The 23,147-nt window shown below is 44.6% G+C and overlaps 1 protein-coding gene across 4 annotated transcripts in view; it reads right to left on the reverse strand.

Annotated features, from left to right (window-relative positions):
- The window catches only part of BCL11B (BCL11 transcription factor B), a 95,964-nt gene that overhangs the window by 67,282 nt on the left and 5,535 nt on the right, over positions 1 to 23,147 (reverse strand). For 2 of the 4 annotated variants that reach the window (XM_014872003.2, XM_014872005.2), the window contains exon 2: positions 13,753 to 14,121. In XM_014872003.2, coding sequence (XP_014727489.1) covers positions 13,753 to 14,121 — 369 coding nt within the window. The remainder of the gene's footprint in view (positions 1 to 13,752; positions 14,122 to 23,147) is intronic. The other 2 variants (XM_014872004.2, XM_014872006.2) reach the window with 1 other exon arrangement.

Genomic DNA, 23,147 nt, shown 5'->3' on the forward strand with positions numbered 1-23,147 from the left:
AGCCAGCCAAACTCAGACGAGGTCTCACCTGAGCCACCCAGCTCTGAGGTTCATGCCTACCCACACAGGGAAGGGCCCTATCACATGTTCACAAGTGAAATTTTCTTAGATCCTTCATTTATGAGGGAGAGGCCATCTCCTGGCACTGTGCCCACAGTGACAATGCTGCTGAGGCTCCAGGAAGTGGCATGAAGCTTCCCATCCTCCATCCATCCTCACCAACCAGTGCAGGCAGTGAGAGGGGATGGGAGACACCAACGCCTTCCCCAGTGCCTGGCTGGTGATTACATTTTCGTTTAATCCAAACTTTGCCAAGGAGTTTGAGGATGGGGGGAGCGTGCTAATAGCACAGAGGCTCAAAGGGATGAGGGTCCATTCAAAAATGCCTGTGCACACAGAAAAGGATAGCGCTGTGAGCAGTGAACCACAGGGCAGCTCTCCCATCCACAGCCCTGCTGACCTTCCCTGCTCCCCATTGGAATTTTGGACTGTAGCACCTGTGGCCTCATCCAGCAGGGTTCTGAGCACAGCAGGCTGCCCCAAGTCCCTGCCGGATGCAGCTGGGCCCTTTGGAAAATAAACCCATTCACCATCTTTTCTGCCTCATCTGAGAAATGAGAGTACATCTCTCCTGTGGGCGTCTTAAAGCTGGTGCTGGCAAAGAGATGGGAGAGTTAACAGCAACAGCAACTAGCACTAAAAATTCCTGGACTTGTTCCCCTCTCAGGAACAAAGCTGGGGCTGCAGGGTGGGAGAAAGGGTTGATGGTCCCTTGTGCTTCACCCATCAAACCACGCCAACCTGTCCTACAGAAGGGTTACAGGGGACAGGGTTTAGGCTCTGTTCTGCACTGTCATCACACAGGGCTGGGAGAAGCATAGGGACAGGAGGGTGGGAAACAGAAGTATTTAAGAGTGATTCTAGAAGTGCCAGGGTTTTCCCCTCATAGCACGGTGGGGTGGTATTTCTGCTAGCACAGTTCTCTGCACACCCCAGTTACAGTCTCACCCTTAGGGCCACAGCTTCCTCACAAAGAAACAAACTCTACTGGAGCATACACACATCTGCCCTTCCAGGTTTTTTCTCTGTACCCTTACCCCATTCCCCAAATCATGGGGTTTTCACTGCAAAAGTCACAGCCACTCAGTGCATTCTTCAGGCACCCTGGCCAGCACCCAGCCCTACCACTGGCTCCTTCCAGGACCTGCTCTGGCAGGAGCCTCTGAGAGGGACCAGCCCTGAATGCAGGTTAGCACTGACTCTTCCACATCATCTCTTAAAAAAGCTAATGAGAGAGAAACTGATCCATCTGTATTGTATTCTCCACTCACTACCTCTCAAAGAAGTAAACCTTTTCAGACAGCAGGGAAGTCTCCCAAAAGTGAAGACAACAGCAGTTCCCAAGCTTCCCACAGAGGGAGTGAGGACAACCAGTGAATTGCCCCACCTAGGCAATGCTTGCTGCAAGCTGCTGGCTGCCTGGAAAAAAACCCAGCCCAAGCAGCCTCAAGGCCCCAGCCCACAGACCTCATCAATCCAGCTCATCAGTCCTTCCAAAACAAGCAGGTGCCCTTGCCAGGGGGCTCCAACCACACTGCATCCACGACCTCCCCTTGCCGAATTATTTCTAATGAGTGTTAATTGTCAGATAGGGAGCATTGAGGAGTGAGGGTGCTTTTCCTTACCCTCAGAGCAGACATGGTAAGGCTGAGGCCAGTCTAAGACAATGCATTGTCAAAAGCCCCCCGAAGGGATGGGTGCTTCTGGTGGCCAGTAAAGATGTCTTTTGCTCCTGTGTACTAGCACTGCTAACAGAAAACCATCTTATGCATCCCTTTGGAGAATCAGCTCCAATCAGGAATCCTCATTCAGCTTCAAAATCAAAAATAACTTGCGTCATCTTAAATGATGAACTTGGCACAATGAGGATAACACCCTTCAGCAGAGTCTGGGAGCTGGAGTGGGGTCTCAGGCGTTTTTAGGGAGTTTTGGGGCTTACTGTTTTAACTTCCTTCTTGCTAAAAGGCCCTGTACCATAAACATTAATCAAACACTATATTCTGCCTTTTAGTCTTGAACAATTATGAGTACAGTTTTGTGATCTTTAGCCATATTTACTGATACTCAAAGGCAGATTCTATCTTGTTAGATTGTTATAAATGGGACCCCAGGGAATCGGCACACAGGCGGAGGCAGATGTGAAAGAGCCTTCTCGGATCTCGGGTGTGCTTCAGTTTTCTACTGCTGAAATCACAAATGTTATGGAGAAAAAAACCCCAACCAACTTTAGATTCCTCTGCCAGATCATTACAAAGAAAAAAAAGACATTTTGCTGAATTTAATATTTTTTTAAGGTTAACTGTTAAATTTCAAAGTGTGGTTTACATGTGCTGGCCACTTGTATGAACAAAAGTTTCAGGGACAGACCAAGAAAAGGTTTCTGATTATAAACCATTAAAGAAAGAAACCCACAAATTCTCTCTCATTCTCCCGTACTTAAATATGTTGTTTCTGCTCCAGACCTGTTTCATAATACCATAAAATAGAGGCATGTTTCCGACACTAGATTTGAGAAGCTGTCACATTAAAGGTAAACTTTTAATCTGCTAGAGACAAACAGCACACACTTTTACTTCCCAAGAAACAGCTCTTGTGAAATGTTTAAACAAGAATTTAAGAGCTGTGTGGTAAAGCCACATACATACCGGGGTCTCAGACAGCTACTGGGTTTGAACTTCTTTTCCTTGTTGTTGTTTTTTTAATTCTTTAAATAACCCACTAAAAAGTAGTCTTCTAGGAACAAGGTAACCAAGATGCATGGTAAAGTGAACCTCTAGGCTTGCTTTTATTTCTAGTTAATCAAAATGTTTTAACTGAAACACAGGTCTGAATTTCTAGCTGTCCATCTCCATCTTTTTGTTTTCTTGGGACTCACAATCAAATACTTTCAAGAAGTTAATTGTGTCACAATTAGTAACACATTAGTCCTCCGATATTTTTAATAGCAACCCAGGTTTTTCCCCAAGGCACTTAAAAATGGCAGGCTCGGCTATATTCTCCCTTTTTTAAAACTCCCATGCACTTTCTTCTTTAAAAAAACTCCCACATGCATTTCACTTGGTCTGAAAATACCAGCACAGATCTTAATCCTGCCAACGCTTACAGACATGCTTAACTTTGTGCACATCAGTAATCCCGCTGACTGCAGGGGCCGTTGGCGTACCTACAGCTCGGTGCAGGCTGGGGATGGAATCCGGCCTGCGCCCAAGCCAATGGCAAAACCCCCATTGACGTCAATAAGGTTGTGCTTTGACATCCAATTTGTTGCAGGATTGGGACCATCCTCATTTCAAGGTACTTTCCCAAAATCTATTTTGGCTTAGTTATTTTGTTTGGGTTTTGGTTTTTTTCCTCTCTTTTTCTCTCTTTCTGCTCTTTCTCCCCCTCACCTCCCACACTCACTCTTGTGGGGCCCCATATTGAGACCACTTGAAAACTTCTGCCTTTCAAATCCCTCCACGAGGAAAACCCCCTCGCTGAGACAGGAAACATCCTTTGCAGGTAAAGCTGAAAGAAACTATTTTACTCCACTGTGTGCATTTGAGTAAACTAATTAAAACCTGGGAACTTGGGCTCCAACCAATGCCAAGAAGCAATCATTAATATGATCTGAAATGAAATGGGAAGCTCCAGACATTTAAAATCAGCTGTAGGGGAAAAAAAAAAAAAAAAAAGGGGAAAAAAAAAGAAAAAAAAAAAAGAAAAAAAAAAAGAAAAAAATAAAAAGGGCAGCAAAAAATGGTTTTAAAAGGCTGAAAAAGGACGGGAAAGAAGTGGAGGAAAGAGGGACAGGATGTTTTGTAATTTTTGTCATAAAGTCAACTCAATGCAGCTTGAACTGCACGGGGTTAAAACACATTGGGGGGATGCTATACAATGAGGGGATAAAGCCCTGCTGAAAAGCAGGGGAGGGCGAAGCAGCGGCAGCCGGCTCGGAAGCGCTGCGGCGCTGTGAAGAGCGGGCAGAAGTGAGCAAACCAGCTGAACCGCTTGCAGAATTAATCAGTAACAAAGAGATTGGAGCTGTTGGCGGGCTTCAGCCCTTGAACCTGGACTCTGCTCTATAAATTTCAACTTGGAATGGCTCTCTACTTGTTGAAAGACAGGTTGGCTCCAGGCCAAGACATAGGGGGAAGGAAAGAAAAAAAAAAAAATCCATCTTGCTCAGGAAACTTCCCTTCAGTTTCTAACTCGTTTTATGAGCTAGTAATAGGGCAGTCTAGAAAACGGGAAACAAAAAGTGGGTCTTGAAAAGAAAAAAAATTAACCAGAAGTTGGTTTAATACGGAAAATAAAACAAGTAGGTGCTAAATTCAAATCTGGATTTTGCCTGCACACAGTACACAAGTACATCAGCTCTAATAGAAGACTTCAGAGCACCTCAGCAATAATTCAAAGCAGAATTTTACAGTTACATTAGCTGACTACAGGTTTGACTCTGAAAATAATAAATGTCTTAAAAGAGGAAGAGGGCTGTTTAATCCTTGTCTGCAGTCTCATCTTGTTCTCTCCTCCCCCACCACTCCACCTTGTTTAAATGACCATTACAAAAGAAGTGTGGTATAAAAAACATGTAGAACCATCATTTATTCAACAGCATCTCTTTCCTTTCTTATTTTACCCCTCTTCTAACAGGGGTGTGCGGGAGAACCGATGCTTTCCTCAAGCTCTCCTCACTGCCAAGGCACTTTCAGCCACAAATACCTTGCTGCCGCCGTGTTTTCCCAGCATGTGCAGACAAGGAGCGGGCTGGAGCAGAGTGAGGGGCTGGAGTGCAGAGGGGGGAGCTGTCAAAGTGGGAAGAAAGAAGGCAAACATCTATTCAGAGGCCAGATGCGCTGAGCAAGGTCAGCTGCAGAGACACAGCCCTTTGCAGCAGCTATGCAATTACATCCAAAGTCTGCACAGCACCGAGAGTCCCACAACCTGCATGCAAGGGCTGGACTGGAGGATCTAGGGCAGCTGGAAGAAGGTCTATAATGATTTTAATTGCTCTTCCGAGATGCTAAAGGGTAGATGAGATGCTCTTTAGCTAGAGCAGAGGGGCTGATGCTCTGTACCGCTTGCAAGAATACATGCAGATAAATACCCTAATGAGAGAATGGAGAGAGAAATAGGGTAAGTGCCAGCAGTGATCAAAAGGTGAAATAAAGTAGTGAAATAAGATGCAGCCTAATCACAGCATGGAGGACAAGGATACAAAATCTTGTCACCAAAAGTGGCTGTTAAGGTAAATTAGATTAATCACTCCCAGCTCTCTTCCTCTCCAAACTCCCTTAATTTTAAAGAAGGGGCTGACTCCTGTGAGGCTGCACACCATACAAGACTGCTGGACATTTAAAGCTACATATGTAGCATGCCTGCTACAGACACGCATCCTGTGCTTCCACTTTCCAAGAAAACTGGGATCTGCTACTTGGTAGGTCTTTTCCATCTGCAGCTTTTATGACTCTGCTGAGGGACCAGGAGCAATGTCCCCCTTTTCTTGCTCAAGAAATATGCTACCAAATGCCAGAAGAAGGAGCAAGTTTAAGAGCTTTTGGGCTTAACGGTTTGGGCTGATCACACTCGAATCATTCTGCAAAGGCGTACATGCAAAGAGAAAGAAACAACAACCACTAAGTAACCACTTCACATCTGCCATTAACATTATTAAACTCCTTACAAACAGTATCTACCCCACCTTCCCCACTACACACAAACATACACACACCCCCGAGCTCTGCAACACAGCAACTAGGAGCCAAGACGGCTCTCCTCTCCTCACTGCAGCAACCACATTCATTCCTGTTAAGGGGTTAACGATTCATTTCCACTACTTCTCTCGAGAAAACCTACAATGAAAACATTGGCTCACGAAAGCGTTCTCACTGCCAGAATGCCACAGCGCGAGTGAAAAGTCCGTTTTGTTTTCATTACATCTCTGGGATTTCCGGCTTAACTCCTGAGCTTAGACACCAAATCCCTAGATACCCCACCCACCCAGTTTTTCTTCTTTTTTTTTTTTTTTAAATAACATTTCTACTGCACGGCCCACCAATTACCATTTGGAGGGTGGGAGGGAATGGGGAAAAGAAACCATGCAGAAAAGGATGTTCTTGTTGGAGAGAGCACATGCCTCTCCCAAGACAAGAGTTACCCAGTTTCTCCTGGCTTCTAGGATTTTCTGCTGAGAAACACGGTTTTAATTCTATACCTGGCCTTTCTCTTCTATTTCTTACCCTCTGGGCTCCCATCTTCCCACTCGGCCACCGAAGCCAGTGCTGAAAGTCAGCCCCAAATCTATGCCCTTTGAAGTTATGTGACATGACATAGAAATCCAAGCCTTTCTTGTACAAAAAGTATGATTACTTCACAGGGCGTTTTTTTCTCCAGTTATGATAGAAAAATGTTCCAATCTCAGAAAAAACCTAGAAAGGTTCAACCTTTATGTCACAGCTGATTTGGTCTCTGTGTGTATAGGCAGCACAGTTCAAACACTGACTGAGAAAGAAAAACAATCTATGGAAAACACATGAAGAGAGGTAACCTCATGCCGTAGCAACACTTCTGTCCTACTCAAGCAAAGGAACCGTTTCTGCGCCTTTATGTATTTATCCACTGTGGGAGAAGAACTTCATTGGAGAGAGCTTTTCTCTTTTATAGTACTTCCACACACCCAGCTTTCCTTTAGCTACATCCCAATCCAAAATTCCCCTGCAAACACATACAAATTCTTTCTTGCAGTCAACACTCCACCAAGCACAAGCGTATTGCTATTTGTCGCATCCACATGAATGCCAAAGCAGTCCACAAGCTGGTTGGGCACTACTTTTACTTTGCTCTTAAAAGTCGCTCACAAAGTTGTCAAGAAAAATGAGTAATGGCTGGCTGAACAGTGCCTTTTCACTATTCGCCGTTACTGTTTGCTTATAAAAAATCTACCAATCTTTCCATGGTTAATAATAACAACCAGATATGCATACAGTTTTTGGACAGAAGTAATTTTGCAAAAGGAATTAAATAAAGGCAAAAAGCCACTTTGTTGGGTGACATTTTGGTGGGTTCTAACTCTGAGTAATCTGCAGTTCTTTCATTGAATTAAAAGAGGCTAGCAGCAACACCAACGTGGTACAAAAAAAGCAAGTTTTCTCTTAAAGAGTGACTCCTCATACGCATTCACCCCCGAGGAAGAAGACTGGCCGTGTGTACTGAATGACCTTCTTAAATCCCCTCTCATCAGCCTGCAAAAATGGCACTTCTGTTGAAAAGGTTTTACCCAGCATTGTCACTCTTAAAACTGAAGATGACTATAACTAGGATAGATTAGACAGGGAGAAAATAACAGCAGCAAGCTCCGGTTTCTCAGTACGGCACTCAGTACAGCTCCCCACTTGTGCCACCTGGTCAATCTGGCGTGGTCCTGCTGGTTTCAGGGGAATTACCCTGTGAAACAGGGGAACAGCAGGGTAAACTGGACCCCCACCACTCCTGCAGCCTTGTGGGAATCCTGCTAACCACATACAGGGCACAGAAGACAACTTTGAAAAACAGGATGGTGAGAAGAACAAAACAAAAAGCTAAGACCAGCAGGGAGAATCAAGGGCATAATACGCTCAGCATTTTTTTTTAATCTGCTTTTAAAACTCTGTGTGATTGATTTCACTCTTTACTGGCAGATGCTGGGAAAGCTTGGGTGCCTGGCAGGGCTGAACCCTGGGCTGGACACAACTGGGACAAGCTGAGGTGGCAGCAGGGAGAGGGTGGTTGGTGTCCTCAGGCTGGGTCTGAGCAGAGGGTGCTGGAGTGGGGCCCCAGGGTGTGGTGGAGTTCAAGCAAGGGGAAGGAAGGGTTTTGTAACTGTCAGGTTTCTCACCTTTAACTCTTGCCAGGGTTACCAGGGTCTGTGCTGCTGCCTTGGTGAGAGACACTGGAACTGTTGCCCTGTGGCTGCAGCCCTGGGGGTGGCCTGCTGACAGGCACCCTCCACGATGCCCTCTTTTAGGATCGCCCACAGCGGCACAGTCATGTTGCTTGGAGAGCCCTGTGCTGGCCTCCACCAGCAGTTTTAAAACTAAGTCATCAACATTTCAGCAGCCCTTGTTCAAGCTTGAAGCCTCAGCAAACCAGGGGAGGGCAGCTGCCACTGCAGGCTGCTCCTGTGGGCTGGGGTGCCCTGGCCCCAGAGGAGAGCCAAGCTCCCCAAGCGTGCTCTCCACCCCCATCCCTGGGTGCAAGCAGGGCTCTGGGTGAGATCACCCTGCTTGTTTTTCTCTCCACACCCCAGCAAGGACCTCAACAAGGTCCCAGGGGCAGGAAGCTTGCTCGTTAACCCACTCTCAGGGCACTGTCAGTTGACACCTTCCTTGTGTCATGTGTCCTCCCCTTACTGTTCAGCAACACCAATTAGCAAAACGTTGCTAAATACCTGCTGAAGCAGCAAAGGAGTAGGAGGAGGTGACCAGGTAACTCCTCTGCACTCAGGAAAATCCTAGCAGATTCGAGGGAAGAAACAAACCTGGGAAAACCTCATGAAAAGGATTGCAGCTGAATTTCTCAGACACTGTCACCACATACTTCTAGAAGCCTCCTTTTCTTCACATAGTGTTTTCTCCTGGCCTCGCTTTTCCAAGTCACTCCTGCAAGACCCACTACCCCAGCGAGGTTCTGGTAGCAGCACCTGGTGCCATGACAGCCTTGGGAAGGGAACAGCCACCAAGCCCGGGGACAGCTCAGCTGCAGAACACCTCTTCCCAACCTGACTGATACTGCTGTCACAGTCCCTGGGATGTTTCAGCTCGTGTTTCCCTCCCCTCACGTGTGAAGGCATCACGATGGCTGTCTGAGTCCTGCAGTTAATATGGGTGCACAGGTCCATAATGGTACATTGTAAGTGAATGTCTCAGGGTAGGCAGCAATAATAATTAGCTGTCATGATTTGAAAAAAGGATAATCCATGCCATTGAGTTAACAGTCACTCACACAACACACATGGATTTAACTAATCTTAATTTGGAGAAAAATAACAATTCTAAATATATCAAATAGCCCATTTCATGGCAACCTGCAGCGGTGTTTATCTCTGGTTTCCAGCACATGCGAGTTATTTAGTTTCTCTCACTGGCAGTTTTACCATTCAAAAGCCTGAAATGAACATTCATGGAGCAGGGGTTGCAGTTAAATCCTGCCTCTGACAGGGAGCCTTTTTTCATGATGTACATCTAGTACAATGTATGGAGCCCAGCACTGGTAGCTGGGACCGGATGAATGAGGAATTCCAATCAACCCCCTCCCCTTTCCTAGCACTGTCTTTGCAAAAATTAGCTCACCATCTTAATGAACCTCTGCTGCTGCTGTAGTTATATGTTTGTGAGGGTCTGCTGGCCTGAAAGTGCAGACCTGCCCGTGAATCTGGAGGAGGTCTGGTCCAAGTGGTGCCTGCCCTACAGAGGCTCCAGCCCCTTTGCTGGGGTTCTATGAAACCACTCATCATTAAAATCAAGTTGACTGGTACTTTTTTTTTAAATCTGGGTCGTTTCAAAGAATCCTACTAACAAATAGACCACAGAGCCATGGGGAGGAGATGAGATACCATCAGTCAAATGACAGTGAGAGCACCTTCCCAGGTTATTCTTCAGCCAGGACAGGTCACCTGGTTATGTCCAAGATCTGATAAATATGAAAGATAAAAAGAAGTATAAAATACAACAGTGGTCTATTTTTTTCCAAGATACCTGCCAGCAGTGAAATAAAAGAAGCAGCGACCGATAACTGCTCGCCAACTCATTGGCCTGGTTATGTTTTGCTGTGCAACAATCTGGTACATCTCTTCGATACGATCACGCCCTCTGTACAGGAGGCAGAACTGATTTTCAAACAGGTCAGCCAATAGCAAAAAAAGAAAAATAAAACTTGTACAGGGCAGACTGCTCCTAAGCGAGTCACCTCCTCCCAGTGCCAGCTAACATGCTACCGCACATCTTACGGACAGTGGTAACTAAATGAAAACACCTTCAGAACTTGGATTTGCAAGTTACCAGTCAGGGAAAGATGACAGATTTCATTATCAGAAGATCTTTAAAAGCTGATTGCAGAGACAAAGTTGCCTTTGTTTCTGCTGGAATATAGAAATGTGTGTCAGAGACTTGTGTTGCATACATAAAAATTCTCGTGGACTCCTGAGTTCTGCCTCAACGTGTCCCTCAAAGCAGCTTAAGGACTATTGTGTGGTCAAGAGTCATTCAGTGACTTGGGCAAGAAGAGCTACCAAGAAAGTAAAAAAAAAGACAAAAAGAAAGAGAGGAGGAAAGATCAGGTGTACCCTGTGCCAGGATGAATACTCAGCGCGGTTTCTGCATCCCAATATCCTCAGACCCAGAGCTACAAGATGTACAATGGCAGAGCCAAGCTCAGCACTTGACATGCCCTCAGAGCATTCAGCCATGGGAAGCTGTAAGGTTTGGTGGCTTAGTCACACCACAGAAGGCTGTACAATTCATTCTGACCAAATAAGAAGGTCTACAAAAATAACACAGGATCAAGGAGAGGAGCTGAAACCTCTTCGAGGACAGCAGTGGCGGCAGCATATTTCAGGGAGCCAGAGTGGCGAGTGGGTGATTTCTGGTTTCCCTCTTCAAATATAAAGACTCAATTATCTTTGAACAGCTTGCTTTACACATGAATTGACACATTTATTTTACAATAAATAACTGAAAGTTATCTATGTTTCCTTTACTGTTAATCTACACAAAGAAATAATAAACAGAGCTTGTCTACAAAAATGCAACTACTGCAGTCCTCAGAATTCAATTAAGCTAAAATAATTAATGCTTCCACCATATTAAATTACTTTATACATTTGAGCCACTGAAGTTTTTTTTTTTATTATTCTTTAATCTTTTTCGCCTTTTTATTTAATAAAAAAAAAAGTTAGTTTCAAAGGGGGGGGCTGGCTAGGAGGGGGAAAAAGAACACGATTTGCTGTTAAAATGTAATGGTCTCCTTTAGCTGACACAGCATGTAGAGTGTTTTGTGCCTTTGATTAAAATAACATTTTAAATGCTTTGAACAAACATATCTCCCCATACTTCTAAGGGATTATTTTACATATTTCTTGGTGGAATAAAGAAATTCATTCTTCCTGTCGCAGTACAGAAAGGCTAAGAATATCTTTCGTCACATATAAAGTAAAAATACTGTAGGCTGTTGCATTATTACAAAAAAAAAAATAAAGGGAGGGGGTGGCAGGGTAGGAGAAAGCTGCCTTAGAGATTAAGTTTCCCTTTTATGAAATCGTATTTAGTCTCTTTTTTTAACAAATCTAACAACAATGCTCTACAGCCGCTCACTGGGAAATACCTTTAATGTTAAATGCAGATTCTGATTTTCTTGGCTAATGCAGAAAGCCTTTCTATTGAAATATAAATAAGGGGTTTGGTATATCCCACTAAAGCCTTTCCAGTGAATGACTTCTGTGGGTTTTTCATGGCTACCCTCCATGGCTGTAATGTGAGGCTTTTATCCTACTATTGAAAACTATCCGCTGCTATTAAAAAAAAATATGGAAGGACACTGCACCTTTTTATCTCAGAGCTGGGCTCCTAATTGAGAAAGTATTATTACGACACTGTTTTGTGGATGTCCCTATCTCCGTGCACTGCTGAGAAAATGCCAATCAAATGATAAACCCTTTTATTTTTCTCAATTCAGAATCTTTCCTACATATTTTTCATTTGATATTCAGTTTAGTCTGAAAGAGATTAGGTGCTCCAGACTGGCTTTTAATTTTTTTATGCCTTTTCCACATGTGAACATCTCCTTCACGACCTCCTACCCCAGCAGATTTTCTGCATAGCAAAAGCATTGGTTATGCTGTTGTTGACCCCCAGAACCTGGGATGGGACAGCACACTCTGGCAGCTCTGGGAGTAGCCATTGAGATACTATGGACTGAACTTGGGCAGAAATTAGTAAGAGATGAGCTCTGGGCTACAAGTGCAACAGAGCTCTCCTAAACCAACCTTAATAAGCGCTGCACACCCTCTGCAAGGGGCTGAGGGCCATCAGCTTGCACAGAGCTCAGCAGCTATTGGGAGTGCCCAGCACCGCTCAGGCAGCCTTCAGCAGACTAAGGAACATCCTGAATATTTCTCTTCTGCTCCTAACAAATGGAAAGGAAATCTAGCATTCAAATCTGCTACACCATGATGTAGTCATCTCTACCAATAAATGTATTCACAACTGCAAAAGGATGAGGAAAGCTGAAATAGGATGAGGAAAAGACAGAGTCAGATCTTACGGTAGGTTTGTTTACAATGCTACAGCACAGGTCTGCCACAGCTAATGCTCCCAAAGCTACCAGCTGCCCCATGTCAAGGTGGTGGCTGCACCCAAAAAAAGATTCCTGGAAGAAAACAGTGTAGTCAATGGGCATTGTATGCCCTGTCCTAAAAGAAAGGAAGTCTGAAGACCACAGCATTTTAAAGCCCACACCCTCACTGAAGTGATGCCCAAGCCTGTCAGAGATGCTGGGGACTGGATCAGAGACCTCCAGCACTAAAAGTGGAAAACTCTTAAGCTTCAATTGTAAAGATAGGAGCCTCTCACTAGTCTTCTGGGGATCCCCTCATGGGAAAATCTCTACCATAGGCGGGATCCTGGACTGTCAGATCTAATCCCATAGGACAATTCCTAGAGACATCGGGGTAGTGGCAGCAAAGACAAATTGTCACTGGTCTTCTGTATGGGATGCAGTCAGTTTGAACAAAAAAGGCCTGTTTGAGGGGAGATCCTGCTGTGTAACATAAAACCCCCACTCACTAGCAGGGAGGAGAGTCATCCTTTCACCACTGCAGAGGGGAAAAACACCCTGCTTGATGGAAGCAACCCCATGCCAGGCACTCTGCAGGAACCTCTGCATACCACCTCACCTAGGTGGATAATCATCACCTGCCTGCCCACATCTGAGCGGGGGAGGTCCACTGAATGAACGTTAACTTCACCACATATGAGAGTTTTAGAAATAGAAATGCCTGCAATTTGCTCACCCAGGCCAGCCTGTGCTCTTGTATCCTCATTCAGAAGATCTATTTGGGGTGTGCATGAGAGTGGAGGTGTTGCCCACCCACCCCAAGCCATCTAAGGAAACCCAGAACGGGCAGCACAGGCAGCAGTGCAGGCCAGGAAGCTGACATCTACCCCAGGGAAGGAAAAATAAAGGACATAATGAAGCCCTGCTTTAGCCATCACAAAAAAATCTTCTTCCCACTACAAGTCAGTGGGAAGAGGATTTTTCCAGTGACATCACTAGCGTCAGGATGCAGTCTTTCCCAGTGAGTCTGCACGTGAGAAAGGGTATCTGGAACAGGACTGAACTGAGCACCTTACCAAAGACTCCTATCCCTCTGCCACTGCTACTTGCTTAAGGATGCTCCTGAAATGTTTTCTGACCCCAACTTTCTGCTTTTTCGCAGATGTACAGGCTCCCCCTTAGCTCTCCAGGCTGCCTGAGAGGCCCCTTTCTCCCGCAGTTGGCCCTGCACAGACAGCTACAATGAATTAAACAGGGATGGACAACCCTGTAGAGCCATGAGGATCCTCCAGATGGACGGCTCCTATAAAGACGTGTTGCTGAAGCCTGTTTCATGGCACTTTCTAGAGGACTCTAGTTAAAAGATTACCTAGGCAAGTTGACTGAGTGTAAAACGTGCTGTACCTGCAATGTTCTCCTGCTTGGGGCAAATTCCTTTTGTAGGCGTGAGAAGACGGTCTTCTTCATCGGGTGTGACTTGGATCCCGATTTCCACTGGCTCTGACACTTTCCTGAGCTCGGCGCGTGAGGAGGGGGGAGGGCTGCTCTTATCCATGCTCTTTTCATAGCAGACACCACCAGTGCCATTGCACTGTTTTCTCTTGTGCTCTATAAAAACCAAGATGTCTCCCAGCGGGAAGTTCATCTGACACTGTCCACAGGTTAACAAGTCGGGGTCTGTCCCGCCTGCGGCGATGCTGATGCCGCCTGGGTCTGCTATTGCCAGGCTCTCGTCCTCGTCGGCCAGTGCCGGTTCCACATGGTCAGCCTCTGCTTTGCATGGACAAGGAGAAAGAGGGAGGAAAGGGACGAGGGGAAAAGAGAAAGAGATTGCTTTGAGTGTTTGAGACTCTGAAGGATGCATCACCAGAGGCCCAGCCTCCCCCTACCCCCCCTCAAAGGAGCCAAGCCTGATTAGATCTTTCTTTTATTTTTCAGCTTTTCCGCTCTCCCAGAATGATTTCAATATATTTTGCAACCAAGCCTGCCTGAAACAAAATGGAAAGGCTGACCTGGCATAGCTTTCTTGACAGCTCCTTCCCACTGCTGCCAGCACTGCAAGGATATCAGCAAAGAGCCATTTTGCAAGCATTCGAGCCCCGAGTCACATTCTGAAATAGTTCCTCTCTTTTTATCCCACCTTCTCATTCCCTCCGCGTCTCCCAGCCATCTGGCCAAGGCCCCATCCAGCAAAGCTTATGCACCCAAGTTTTTCCTTCTTTTTCAGAGAGAGGGGGAAAGCTTTTATGCACCAAACTGGCAGGACCAGGCTCCCCATGTCATACAAAATTATTACACTACAGAGTTACAGGCAAGATTAAATTTTCACCCATTAGCAGAAATTACAAAAAAAACTGCTTGCAAGACTGGGATAAGCAGGGTATGGTCTCATGAGCAGTTAAGGGGTTTCAAAAGTGTGTACAGTGGGAAAGGGAATGAGGCACTTATTTAACATATTGGAATATTGGCTGAGCCTGAAATATTCCACTCTATTTTTCCAATGGCAAATAACCCTGCCATTGCTATATAGGCTAATAAAAGGGGGTTTTGTTTAAATCTTGTCCACGGACCTGTTGAATTTTCTACCTTTACCCCCAAACAGTGGGAAAGAACTTCTGAGTGACCTGAATCAGTTTCTAGGAAATATGCAACTTCTCATTTCACAATTAATAAAACCCAGTATGTTTTAAATCAGCATTTAGAGATCATTTTTACATTATAAAATAATTGTGGATCACAATCCATTTCTGGAGCAAAACATGTTTTTTGGTTTGTTTTCTCTTGTTCTGCCATGTAACTGCCAAATCATACAAACCTTGGACTTTACTCAGGCAAAATTTCCACTGACTTTTGCCTAAGGCTGGTTTGCTTCTGCAAGGACTATAGGATTTGGGCTGAACTAAACAGAGGAACTAACAGTATGTAAATCAGTGACTGAGACCACTAATCGAATCAGGATTAAAGGAATAGGAGGAAAAATGTTCTCTATTAGCCCAAGCAGTTTCCTCATGGATTTCCTGGGGAAAGTAAGTAACACAAATGTCTCAAAGAAGTAAGACTGTGATAGACAGAAGTTCTAATTCAGACCTGGACTCTTCTCCATTCTGAAAACAAAAGGATTTTTGTCCCACTCTTCAGCAATTGCAAAAAAAAAAAAAAAAAAAAAAAAAAAAAGGAAAAAAACAACAACGAACACATAGAAAAAGGGCAAGAGGTAGAAAGTGGAATGCATTGCCTGGCAACAAAAATGGTTAAGCCTTGAAAAAAAGGTAGTTTAGAAAAAGAATCGCTCCCATTTTTGCCTTCCAGAATAAATAACTGCTCAGCGTATCTACCAGCTGTATTACAAGTTGCATCAGAGCTCTCTAACAGCGAAGCAGAGCAGCAGCAGCAGCGCCAGTGCCAGCAGGAAAGGACAGGGACCCCAGAGAAGTGCCCAAGCATGGACCATCCTGCTGGAACCAACGATGGGCACAAGAAGGCTTATGTTTCCCAACTCACTCATTCTGAAAATCATTAATTACCTTTTCCCCTTAATCTAAGTTTAAAAGGAGTTTGAAGACAATACTGACCAATTAATTCCCCAATTTATATCATGAAAAGATGTCTCCTAGCCTTAGTGGAAATGTAACTATAACCCTGTGCTGAAAAGGCACTGCTGGGAAGGGAGCAGATACCTGCAAACAGTGTGTCACGATGCAAAAGGTAATTATTTAGTGCTGCAGTTCGCCTTTAATGATCTAACATTGAGCAATATTGTTTTTATTGAAGAGAGCTTGCACCTTTAATTACCAATTACATATACATCATTTTAGAGCCAAAAGAAAAGCACTGTGAAAAGGGTCTTTTAGAAATGTGCGTGCAATTTGTAGCCAGAATTCCTATTAAGGGGGAATACTGTGTCAAAATATTTTAAAAAACCGTACAGAGAGGCACTCACAGGCTCGAAGATACACAAGCGGGAGATGGGACAAAGAGCTGGAAAAGACAACACGAAAACAGGAACTGAACTAAGGGTTGTAAGAATAAAAGATGGCACAGGAGAAAAAAATGCTTGGTACTAGTTTCACTAACATTCCTGTAAAGCCTTTTGATTAAAGTCTGTGTCTTAAATTACAATGACTGAATTTTGGCATTTGTATATATGCAACAAATAAAAAGAAAAACACAGATCTCAACTTTATTATCTTTTTGATGTGAGGATTTTTATTGGGTTTTTTTGCCTGCGATTTAGATCGTGCTCTTCAGAAAATGTAGCAAAATTGCTGCAATTGATAAGGGTCCTGACCAGGCGCCTGTGGAAATATGAAGGAGGTTTGAACAGCTAAACTGTTACAAATTCTTTCTTTTCAGTTCTACACTTCATCTGAATATTAGTTAAATCCACATATGCCTATTCGCTTACACTCGCTCACTCTCTCTTTCCAAGGACTCCGCAATGGCACTTTTTTAAAATAACATCTGGTATTCCTTCATATTTTGGCAGTCGTCACATCACCAAAAATCAGCTTTTCGTTTTCTTGGTACGCCGAGCCCTCATGATCAGTAGTAATTGGGTTTCAAACTATCAAAAGATTTTTTTTTTTTACTCAACTCTATTTCTGATTTGAGCTTAATAAATCATCAATCATGAGACCAGCTATTCACCCAACAATGCAGAAGCTATATTACATCCCCTTATTCACAACATGGAAAACAGACATAAAAGAATGAAAAACAAAATACTGAATAGATCTTCAAATGCATTTTATCCATGTCAATTTGCATTTATTTTTTTTACTCAGAATAAAAAAAAAAAAAGAAAGAAAGAAAAGGCTTCCTATTGACAACTCAATTAAGCCATTAAAAACCTACATTCAAGTAACATTACAGGAGAGATTTAAAACCCACAAAGGGAAAGAGAAAAAAGCCTGCAAGTCCAGCCCATAACGCATCGGGTCATGCCTGGTTAATACAACAGCCAAGATCTTAGGCTGTTTAAGGAGCCCTTTAATACCAGTGGGGCAATTTAGGCCAGTCTCAATCTAAAGTTCTGACTCGGCTTGTGTCTGTGGGTTTAAAATGAGTCGCTTCACATTATTTGAATTTAACTCTGTGGTTTTATTGCTGTTGTTGGTAGATGGGTTTAGAGGTAGGAGGGTGTTTCTTCACAAGTATTTATTTAAAATTAATTTATACTTTTTAACAAGAAGAAATTAGGCGACACAAAATAGGAGAAGGGAAGACATCTCATGTCGCTTACATGAGAAAAGTGGAAAAAAAAAAAAAGCAAATGAGCTATTTCCAGCCAGGACTCATGCCCTGGTTCTTTCAGGCGTGTTAAGGAGTGCCCAGTATTTTCCCTACATCCAGAGATTCCTACACAGAGGATTGCCTTGGCACTGCCTGCCTAGGGAGCACAGTGAATTGGCGACGGGCAATCTTTGGGGACATGAGTGACACAGTTGTTATATGATGGCTTTGTGAAATTAAAGCAACCAGACAATCCAAATCATTTGCTTTACTTAAAAAAGCATTATACTTGCTGACTGGACTCTAAGCAGCATCTCCAAGGTCTCTGGCTGCCTACCACACCAAAATACAGTGGGCAAACCCCTTAATTCCATAAAGGCACTGTCACAAAGCCACCAGCACTCCTACTCCAGCGTGGTGACATCATTAGAGCATATGTGCCCCATGCAAACAATGCTCTCATGCCCAGTATTAAAGTGAACACACATGCTAACTACTTTCTGCCTGTCAGTTGTCTCAAAATCTTACCCACTAATAGTGGAAAGGACTGTTTTGTTAAAAATCATTTCCAAGGCTTTAAAGGACAGAACCATGGAAGTTTGTTCACAGAGTTTGGGTGAGGCTGGGTCCAGACAGCGATCATTTATTTTCTTGTCTTTTTATTGCTCTGCAGAACCAGGGTAAGAAGGGATCTAGAAGTTGCCAATCTATTCTTTTCCTTATTTTTCTTGTTCTACAGTATCAAAATGAGGCAAAGGGGGCAGAGGAAATGTTTTGGTGTTGGGCCAAAGTGTTGCATGTGAAACTTCCCTGCCATGGCTGGTTTGCACACGAATCACTAACGGGGTGGTGAAGGTGAGTGTTGCCAGTGCCTTCACTGCTGAGGTGCCCTGCCTGCCCCAGCACCATGTCACAGCCACTGCCCACCCCTGTGCCCACCTGGGAGACAAGACACGGGCTACCCCAGGGACCACCCTTCGCTGGAACAAGCTGGGGGTGCCCAGAGTCCACCATGGGGACACAGTTGCCGGTGGTCAGGTACAGGATATTGCCTAAAAACGTGCTGCAGCACGTCGAGTGCGCTGTTCTCCTCACACTGTCACTGCTGTCTTGAAGGCACAGCCAGAGAGAGCTCAGCCTAGTTGGGGAGTGAGCACAAAGGACAGACTTGCTCTTCAGGGTGTTGGCCCAAAGCAGGCCTGAAAATGATGTCCCTTCAATCAACTCCCACATGTCACATTTACTGTAACATCGACATGCTTAACGGAAATAGCTCGAATCACACGCTCTCTGGCTGGGTTATCACCGAGATCGGTGTCAGGACCCTTGCTGCACAAAGACTAACGCTGCTCAAAGCGGGTGACACGGCTCCTTGCCGTCGAAGTTTATCAATAACCTGCTTCCAGAGCATCCCAGCAGCTCTCTGCAGCCACAAGGTGCAGAGTTGAGATTATGCCTACACATTGCACCAGCATCGCACTCAGCGGCACTGGGCACCAATTTTTAATTTTTCTGAAGACTGCAAAACAATTGTTTGTGGTATTTAATTTTTTTCCTAAATATAAGTCTGAGGCTGAGTTCACCAGAAGAGGCAAGTTGATGGAGAAGCCCCGGAAACACAGGGGACCGCAGCGTGCCTCACTTTCCCAGCGGCTCTCCGGAATGTGCAAAGTGCACAAAGGCAGCCGGAGCAGCGGCAGAGGCTGTGCCCCTCCGTGGCCCCGGTGCGGCCGCAGAGCGGACCGGTCCCGCACGGCTCAGCCCGGCAGGTGCGGGCCCGGGCAGGATGGAGCGGCCGCCCCGGGGCCCCGCGAGGGGACCGGGACGCGGCGGTGCAGGGATGGGGTGAGAAATGACCCGGTCACTCCGAGGCTTCACACCCGCAGAGGGCTGCGAGGTGAGGGGCTGAGCTGCAGCACTGGGACCTCAGACACCTCTTGCAGCAGACCGAATCTCTCAGAAAGCAGTTTAACCCTCTGTATACACCTGAGACAGAACGAGCCCAAGCACTGCCACAAAGAGCCAGTCAGCACATCAGGATTTAGGGAAAAGAAGAAGGAAAACGACACAATAACCATGCCGGACCCAAACAGGACAAAAGACAATAATATCCGAGAATCTGCACAAATCTCCAACACTTGTCAGATGTTATTTCTTCAGAAACTATGTACAGTGTTTCGGAAGGGAGTAGTGTGTCTCTTAATTAAACTATACATTCATAAAAAAATATTTACTGCTTTTGAAAACAGAAAATGTATAGCCTCTTCTATAGACTGCAGAAGCTGTAAATCTCTGCAGATAAAATGGGATGTGATAACGTGATATAAAAGCATTCTTTGTTCCCCAGTGAATACATTTGTTTTATTTAAAACTAAACGACAACCAAGGAGAGAAATGAGTGCTTGGTGCCACAAAAGGAGAAGGAGCGGTATTTGGGTACAGGCTTTCAACTGGCATAGAAAAGAATACTGGAAGCAGAGATTCTTACCCAAGGATTTAAAAGGCATGATCAAAATTAAGTAATTAGTTCTGAGCATGTATTAAACACACAACAGCACTGTCCTTTTCTTAAATATCAGACTCAAAAGAGACTGCATTTTTCAATTGTTTATGGCACACTGTTGCTCATATACGATTTTCTTAAGCCTTTTTTTTTTCACTTTCATTGAAACATACTCATTATAATATTCAGTGAATTTATGGCTTCTTCCAGTGGCTTAGTAAAAGGGGTCATAAAAAAGTTAAGTAAACCAGTATGTTTTTTTTCCTCTCCCTTAACTTTGGATTCCTTTTTTGTACTGTGCTGTCTAGTGCTTAGTCTTTGGAAAGTACCTTGGGCATATCCAGCACACACACAAATTATCAGATGCTCCAGGAAAAAAAACAAAACGGAATTTCTTGCACTGAGGCAACTACACAAAAGACTTGCATATGTCAAAAATACAGAACTAAGTCCCTGTGAATGCTGCACCATTAATCAAATCCCCGATCTGGTGTCACTTTTGCCAGTAAAATGATTATATTCTTCTAACCCCCGTCTACTGGCGCGTGCCTGCAATGCATGAAGTGTGTCCCTCTACTTTAATTTGTTTTCGAATAGCCTGCTTTAGGCATTTTTTATATATCCTTTGGAAAAAAAAAAAAAAAAAAAAAAAAAAAAAAAAAAAAAAAAGAAAGAAAGAAAGAAAGAAAGAAAGAAAAAAAGGGGGGAAAAAAGAAAAGCAAAGAAATAAGATGCTACTTAAAGCTCCAGCAAGGATCTACAGTATTGAAAAAGCAACAGCTTTTTGAGGAGGGCAGACAACAAGAAAATTTTACTGATGTCCAGGAGCCTCTGAGGCTGCAACTGAGTGCCGAGAAATGGTGTGCAGTCTGTTCAGATACATTTTTAAGAAGTAAATAAACACCGAGGAGGAAGGTGCTATAGTACAAGCAGCTGAATGAATCATACATTTATCAACGCATGCAGTTATTGATGCCTTTTCCCTCCCTCGTTAAAAAGATACATACATATAAAGCCGTCTACAGATGATGCTGATGCTTCACCAGTGCTTTAGTGGCACTGCTAACTTTAATGCATGTGGGTAAACCCCAGCCACTCTTTATTTTTCCACATACTTTCTCTGGACCGAAGGGAGACTAAATTCAACCAACAACTGCACTGCAACCCTAGAGAAACCAAACTGCGACCAAAGACTAGGAAATGCTCTGGCAAGGAGGCTGAGAGCCATTTTGGGGTAACAGGTCTCTGCAGGGAGGCTTTTCCACCAGGCTTTGACCTGAGGGAGTGGGAAGGTGGGAGGCAGAGGAGGGATCGCGGGGAAGGGGAGCATGGGTGTGTGTGCACTTGGTGGGCAGAGGAAGGGCATGAGGAGAGACGGATAGCTGTTTTTCTTGATAAAAGTTAACAGTCATGCAATGGAAGGAAAGCCACAGTAAGTGAAGTCTGAGGTTTTGGGAGGGGAAAAGGGAAGATTTTTCCCATGGCTGTGCAACACTAGCATCAGCAAGGGCCCAGGCACTGTGCTCTGCAGCTTATCGGTCTGTCAAATGAGCTGGCTGCTGTCTATATGCTTCCAACTAGCTCAATTCAAACATTAAATGAAGTAGAGAAATCATCAGATAAATTACTGGTCCTCTCTACCCAAGAGTGAAGGGTTTTTGTACAGCTGATGACAGCCCTGATCCTTTGTCTGACCTAATTTACTTCTCTTGAAGGTTAGAATAAAGTGCATTTTCCTGTCACAGGATAACCATGCACATATTGCACCCTGAAAATAAGAAGACGCTTCTGCTATGTTAATAGTGCTGTAACTTGATGGACTTTTCAGGATGGGTGAAACAGATATCCAAAGCTTTCTGTGTGTATGCCACTAAATTATATGTTTGGGCAGGAAAGTGTCCTGCTAAAGTCCATCCCTGACACGCAAGCCGACTGCAGCAGAGAACAGCACAAGCCCGTCGGAGAAGCCTGTCAGATGCTCAGCAGCAACTTCTACATGACAGATGTGATTTTGTGTTTATTTCTCTAGAAAAAAAAAAGAATGCTTATTTTCATTTGCAGGAATTACAGATAGTTTGCTCTAAGGACCTGAGGATCAAAGTACAGTTAACTATCTCGTATCAAATCCTCTCGGTAGGAGCACACGTGGCTTTCTGATATGTAATCGAAGCCAATTTCTGTACATGTGTGTCTGCTTTGTTGCTGCACACATCTTATCCTACAACTCCAGCTTCTTCACTCTGTGTTTTCACATCCACTGGAACAAGCATATGGATCTCCATGGGTTCCCCCCACTCCCCGCCACGCAGGAGCTCGCTCATGTGCAGGTATCATTATCCCGACCACTATCTGACAACAACAAATTGAGAATTTAAACATTGTCTGTTGACAATAAAAAGCACCGTTAAAAACTAATTTTAATTAAAAACTCCTGTCCGCCCGAGTCAATTAATCAGCCGCGATTTAGTTAAAAATAGATTTGTCTCGCTGTCAAGCCTCTCTCGGCTAGCTCTATATGGATCTTCGCATGAAAATCAATAGTACAAGTTTACGCCGAGCGGCTTTGGCAGCGCGGTGCGCGCCGGGCGCGGCGGTGCGGGCTCCGGCGGCGCATCCCGCGCGTCCCGCGGCGGAGCCGGCGTGGCCATCGCACGGGCTGGGAGCTCCCCCTAGTCGCCAACCCCCGCCACTGGCGGCCGGGGCACACGGCAGGCTCCGGCAGCCGGCGAAGTTTATTTTGGAAAGTATTTTCCATCAACAAACAACACAAAGAGCGAAGAGATCCAGGTAGGAAACGCGGGAGACAAGCTAACATCGTGTGCGAGGCGTTTTTGAAGCAGAGAGGTTTGCTCGCAGAGAGCTCAGCCCTGGGAAGAGCAGCTGAAGTCAGCCAGAGTCTATAAATGATATAAAAAATTTGTGCTACTTCTTCGAGCGCACACTTTTCTAAATCATAATTATTACCAAATATGCCACAAGACAACCCTTTGTTCTGCAGAGAAACACACGTTTTGTGCAAAACAACGGCTCCCACCATTCCTATTCAAGGCAGCCAGTTTGTAAA

The sequence above is a fragment of the Sturnus vulgaris genome, chromosome 6 (genome assembly GCF_052056855.1).
Source record: "Sturnus vulgaris isolate bStuVul1 chromosome 6, bStuVul1.hap1, whole genome shotgun sequence".
NCBI lineage: Eukaryota > Metazoa > Chordata > Aves > Passeriformes > Sturnidae > Sturnus > Sturnus vulgaris.